Here is a 6,574-nt window from a genome sequence, read left to right on the forward strand (position 1 = left end):
CTGACACGAGGTGATGCAGAAACGAGAGTTCCTGACGGGACAGGCTCCCCCACAGTCCTCGTGGGCTCTGAGTTATGACCCCGTCACTAGTTAACAAACGTAAACTAACCACTCAATCACGTGACGCCAGGTTCCGCACCGACGGAAGGTGGCGCTGAACATGCAGCGTCACATCTGTGTCCGTGTTTGTGATCAGCCGTGTATTTGTAATTGACATGTTTAAGCTGGGGGCGTGTGTGCCGTGTAACTAATAATTACCCGCCACATCCACAGGAAGGACTTTCTTCTACAGCCTCCTGCAGAGTGTTTTTAAACATCTCTCTGCAGCTGTGCAGTAAAATCCCTGCTCTGCGTGCACCGTGTCCACATGGGGCTTTAATCTAGCCGGCACTCGCGTGAAAAGAAGAACAAATGGGGGAAGGGTGATGGAGGGAGAGCGCGTACCCCCTCTCCGCCTGTATCACACCACCCTCTCTCACAGCATCAGCAGCGTCTGACGGCTGCATCCTTCAGCTGCGCGTCCGTCCTGCTATTCCTCCAGCTGACATTTCGATAACAGGAGTGGTTTGTGTCTGCAGCCGAGCATCGGTGTTTCTTCCAGAACAATCAAACACAAGCAGCAGCATGGACATGATGGGCAACAAGCAGCGGCGGGTGCTGAACATCAAAGCCGCGCTGAAGAGGAACTGGCTCCTGATGTCTACGATTGTATCGGTGGTGCTCGGTACGTGCAAGCCTCTGCTGACTGCCGTCCGGTTATTGTTTTCTATTTGCTCCTTACTCCAACGCTGTTGTGCATTCGCTGGTTTGGCTCAGCAGGGGGTGCATGCGTTTTCATTTGATGTCCAGACTGGAGGATGCTTCACTGTGGGGACATCCATCTGTCTGTGTCTCCGTCAAACGTGACCAGACTGAGGTGACACAGCGGCTGTGGAGGCTGTCCACGCTGAGGCAGCACTGTGCACCGTGGAATGAGCGCTTTGCTTCATATCAGCCTGCTGACCCACTTCAGATTAAATGTGCATGTGTTAGCTAATATTAAACACATTTCCTGTGTCATTAATTACACCTTAGAGCTTTAAGTGTGCACTGTGCGGTCTGAGGGTTGTGTTCAGGCAGAGGGAGACGACAGCTGAGCCTTTGTTAACACAGCCACACAGCAACTAGCAGATATATGAGGCAACATGCACATCCAAATAAAATAAACAGTATAATCATCCGTCTGCAGCAGCTGGATTCCCAACCAGGAAACGCAGATACTAAGATGTTATTAGGTGTCCCTTTGGACTCACAACAGCTCCTGTATGGGAGCTAAGATGTCACTCTGCTTCAAGGCTTATCTCAAGATGGACTCGAACACAGGACGGGATTTAAAGGCAGATGTGTTACAGAGAGGTTTGATCACAGGTAGGAATATAACACACGAGGTGAGACCAGGTTAGTCCAGAAGGACTGGACAGGTTAGAAAGAGTCACTTCACCAACATGCGACTGCAGCTTGTGATAGAAATGTTCACGAGAAATAAGTTTGACAGGTTTTAGGCCAACAAGTCTTTACAACAGTTTAAATGCCAGAAATCACTTTCAGGCACAACACCAGAATGGGAGGTGTAGGCAGGGCCACGATACAGACCGATGACAAAGTCAAGGGCGATACTTTTGACTAAGGCCGTCTGGAAGAAGGTGGAGGTCTTTGTAAAGCCACAGGTGGAGCATCTGGGGCGCAGACAGAGCAGGCAGTATTCACACACATCTTTGAGCCCCGAAAGAGGACGAAGAATTAAACGTTAAAGCGAATTAAATGTAAAAACCGGGAAGCCCATTGTCAGGGTCGGGACAAACTACACACCCTGTTTCCCGTGTGAAGGACTTGACGCACACGATGATGAAAGTCGTTGCAATTCTGTATCCGTTTAGATGACAAAGCATCAGCTGAAATGTCCTGATTGGATGTGCTTGTCTGGCCTGTTTCATGTCACACATGTAAACCAGCACGAGTGTTTGTTCAGTGATCGGTGCTCTTTGGAAAGTTTTCTTTCAGGTGAAGTGGAGTTTACTGTGTCTCTGGCTCTTGCAGGGATCAGTCTGGGTGTTGTGGTCAGAGAGTACGCATCCCTGTCGCATCTCTACAAGCAGTACTTTGGCTTCCCAGGAGAGATCCTGATGCGAATGCTGAAGCTGGTCATTCTTCCTCTGATCATTTCAAGCATGATAACAGGTAACAGAGGCCTGCCGGTGCAGTTCGTCCCATCCAGGTAACTCTGAGGTTAACCCTGAGCTCTCTGTACTACAAAGCTGGTTCCCTTCTTACTAACCTGTTAGGGAGCAGGTCATGTTCACAGATCAGAGTTCATCAGGAAGGTTTAACCCTCAAACCGTCTGCAGATGAAGGAATAAAAGTAAAACATGTCTGAAGTGCAGCATAGAGTCTCTGCTGTATGTGTTATACGCAGCTTGCTGAGCCATATCTAAGAAGCTTGGAAGGAGCAGCTGTAGATCATTTCCTCAGGGATTAGTAAAGTATTCGGATACTTTCAGTCCTCTTTCAAACGCTGGCATCCTCCAGATCTGATCGGGGTAAAGCTGCTTCTGTTTCCTCGGTAACCGTCCTGCTGTAGTTGTTTTCTGACTGTCTCGGTTGTCGGTGGTTTCATCTGGATCCGGTGTTTCTGGAGCTTGTTGGTGAAGTCGGTGGAGTTTTTGATGTGAGCGTGTTCCCCACAGGGACAGCTGGATGGTGCTGCTGACAGTGGGTCTGAGTGGGGCTGCTTCTTTGTGGAAGCTGCGCCCCCGGGTACAGACGGTGTCCCGTAGGGCGGTAACTGATGACTTTGTTGTTGTGTAGTTGTCTGTGGGTGCTGTTGTCGAGAGGAGCCTGCGTTTCCTGTATTATGAGGCAGACTGGAGGGTGGCTGAAACCTTCAGGCTGTGATAAGATCACTGTGGCAGCTGTTGTGGAGAAACCCAGTCCATCTTTTCATGCTGCTCATGACTGTGGTGTCTTCCTGTTCTTGTCTGTGTCTGGAAATCAACTTGAAATGATAAGTTTTCGTTTGCAAAGTATAGAATTTGTAAGGTTGTCTGTCCTGTCCTGTAACGGGCTGAGCCTCAGACTTAGAAGCTTCTTCTAAACTAGGAGGGTGGGAGAGTTCCTGAGTCGGAGCTCAGTCTGCATCTATAGTGAAACACCTGTCCTATCCTTTCACTTAGAGGTTGGCTCTGTGCTCTCCATAACAAACTCTGCTCTGTCCTCTGACTGTGGGAACAAGTCTGCTGTGTCTTAGGTTGAAGCGCAGGCGGTGTCTACAATCTGCTGGTTGATTCATTGTGTCACAGTCCTGGGTGGGTGACCCAGTGTTTTATATCATTGATCTTTGTGTTCATCTTTGGTTTCACTGCTAGTGTCGTGCTTCTGTTTTGTATTCCTAGTTCTCAGGTTTTGGTCCTTGTGCTCGGTGTTCTCTGTGTTCTGTGTTTCCTGTTTTACTTTGAAGGTCCATGTCTTGTATTCGTTTGCTTCCTCCCTGTCTTGTCATGTTTAATTGGGTTCAGCTGTGTCTCCCTCCTCTGTTCCCTCGTGTGTGTATTGCTCTGTTCCTATAAAGGCTGATTATCATGTATCCTGTTACATCTTCACGCACTGCTCAAAGAAGTCCTGCCATTAATTAATGCTTCAGTCTAACTCTGTTACTCCTCACAGGCCTTTGAGGAGACTTAAACAGCCATGACTTGGCTCTATAGGCCCACCTTCCTGTTATCACAGTCTTAAAGAGCAGTTGCCCTCAGCTAACTGAGTTTCATAACCGGTAGCCTCTGACAGGACGTCTGTCACTGCAGTGCTACTGCTGACTGTAATGTGGGGGTTTGACTCCTGTTTCCAAGGTAACTTCAGTAATCACTTCCTCCAAAGTCTCACCATCAATAACTGTTTTACATTGATCAGCCTGTCTGTATTAATGGGGACGTACCTCAGACCTGTACGGTGGCAATAATCAAACAAGTACTTCAAAGCTCAGCTGGGAGACACGCCCTCTGTTTGGATAAAGGTTATAGTTGGGGCGGGATCAGGTGACGCTGGTGTAGGCTGCTGGGGACATGATGCCTTCACTGTGTTTATACACAGGCTCTCTTTCACAGCACGTCTCTGTCCTGTCCCCCTCCCCTAACCCCCACCAATCACAGCAGAGGCCCCGCCCCTCCCTGAGCCTGGTTCTGCTGGAGGTTTCTTCCTGTTAAAGGGGAGTTTTTCCTTCCCACTGTCACCAAAGTGCTGCCCATGCCTCTGTATTATTGCAGTGCCTTTACGTTACAGTACAAAGCACCCTGAGGTGACTGTGGCTGCGATTTGACATGCAAATAAAACTGAATTGGATTTTCCACTTGTAGTAAAAAGGTTAAGACAGTCTCCTCAGTCAGAAACCCTGCTGACTGTAGCAGAACGAGTGCTCTGACTGATCTCTCTCTGTGTTCGTCATATCACGGCTCCCTGCTGCAGTGGATAATCAAATAGCTCCGTCTTGTCGCTCAGACGTGAAATGAATGAAGACAAAATATTTCTCAGCTCCGTTCGTTTGGTTTTGCCTCTGAAACAGTGATTTCAGCTGAGCACAGCTGCTTATGACGATCACACTTTGCATCTTCAAATATCCACTGTTCATTAGTTACTGAGCTGCCTGTTGTTGTTTCTAGATTTTCCTCTTGCATTTCTCCCGAGGTTTGTCGCCTGTGTACTTTCCCTTGGCCTTTGTAAGTTAATAGATGTCACTGACAGGACTGGTGTTCTGCTGGTCTGGTTTTTGGACCTCGTTTATTGTTGTTATGTTGTCATTGTTTCGTGTTCTTGTGCCTCTTAGTGTCATCGCTTGTTGTTCTTGTTCTGAGTTTCATTTGGTCTGGTCCCTTTCGTGTCCTGGTTGTGTGTCCTCCCCAGTATGTCCTGGTTGTGTGTCCTCCCCAGTATGTCCTGGTTGTGTGTCCTCCCTGTGAAGTCTTTTGTCCCCAGTTTCCTGGTTCCCAGCATGTCTGTCTGGTTTCTCCCCCTCGTTCTGTGATGGAGAGTTGGTCAGAGTTGGTTGTAATTTAGTTCTAGTTGTAGAGTTTCATTTGTTTCCTCGATGTTTCTTGTCTCATGACCAGGGCGGGGGGAGGAGCCTGGGTGCAGAAAACTAGGGAACAAAACATTTCCAAATATCAAGGACAGCTCCGGGGTTCTGCCCAGGAACCTGCAGAAAGGCAACAGTTCAGGGTGGCTGTGTGGGCTCAGCAGAGATGGAGAATCTAAGGGGCCATGAAGGTGTCCTGGTGCCACGTTTGGATCCTGCTAAGAGCAGCAGATGGAGGATGCAGAACCTGAAGGCTCAGCAGGTGAGCAGCTGTGAAGATGGAGATCAGACCCTCTGACTGTCGCTCATGTGCAAGCAGTGAGAAATGACTCAGGTTCAGGCAACAAGGCAGGTTTGGGCCCTCTGACTGCCTTTCTACCAACCAGAGCTGCACTCACCCAGCTGCTGCTGCTGTAGTGAGGCCTGACCGCTGGGCAGCTGCTGTGATGGAGAAGTGTTTGGTCTCAGTGTCTGCTGACCTGAAAAACATATCAAACCAAATAACTGAAAGGAAACAGATTCCAAACGGTATGAGATGACAGAGAAGTGTGGGGAGGCCAAGACTATGAACAAGATGACGGGGAACATGGGAAACACCAGGGAGCACACCTGAAAGCAGTCACAGAAGACGAGGTTTTGGGCGAATGTTTGGAAGCATAAAAAATGTAAAATAACAAATTGTACGGGATCGAATGTTTACAACTACAGAAGGTGTTGAGACGAAATGACTCCCAACAATCCAAAATGGATCAAATCTAAAAACAGTTTGCTGACAGAATAAAATCTATGAAACTCTATTGCTCTGTGGATATTAATGCACCTGTCAGACCAGTCAGGTCCTCTGAAACATTTTTCTATGTTATCTTCACAATCACTGTTTAAATAACTCAAATGTGTAAAGACAAAAAGAAGCGTTGGAGGTAGTTGGTAAGAGATGGCAGGATGAGCCCAACCTCAGCAGCAGGACCGCTCTCAGCAGCAGGACCGCTCTCAGCACCGACCACGTGTGTTTGAACTGTCTTCACATACAGGGTCAGTCCTACAGAAAGAACGTGGATCCCAGCTTCATCAGCTGTGGCCAGTTTTTACTGGAGTAACTGAAAAAGATCTGTTGTCCAATCATGGAACAGCAGAAAGCCGATGTAGAGAACACCTGGGTGAAAATCAGATGTCAACATGTTTATGGCTGTGTTGGTTCAGGGTGCACTACTATTCACTGATCACATTAACAAACACGTGAAGTTCATCAGGGAGGATATAAAACTGCTTTCTTAGACTAAAAGTTTCATCAGGGATGGGCGACATAAAAAGTCAATATTTATCAAGAGCCAACAAATTTGGATCAGTATCTAAGGTTTGACTCCCATCATCCACTGGAGCACAAACTGGGCGTCATCAGGACGCTACCACACAGAGCGAACACCATCCCCACTGACACAGGGAGGCAGAGGAACATCAGGAAGGCCCTGAGTC

General features: G+C 48.0%; 1 protein-coding gene across 1 annotated transcript in view; it reads left to right on the forward strand.

The window, feature by feature from the left end:
• Positions 1-57: 57 nt before the first annotated feature.
• Positions 58-6,574, forward strand: part of slc1a1 (solute carrier family 1 member 1) — a gene marked incomplete in the record, with an annotated part of 26,092 nt that continues 19,575 nt past the window's right edge. Inside the window, 2 exon segments of the mRNA XM_042216071.1 lie at positions 58-724; positions 2,077-2,217. Of these exon segments, the coding sequence (XP_042072005.1) occupies positions 625-724; positions 2,077-2,217 (241 nt within the window).

The sequence above is a fragment of the Haplochromis burtoni genome, unplaced genomic scaffold (assembly GCF_018398535.1).
Source record: "Haplochromis burtoni strain Fernald_Lab_line unplaced genomic scaffold, NCSU_Asbu1 Contig_913, whole genome shotgun sequence".
NCBI classification, from domain to species: Eukaryota; Metazoa; Chordata; class Actinopteri; order Cichliformes; family Cichlidae; genus Haplochromis; species Haplochromis burtoni.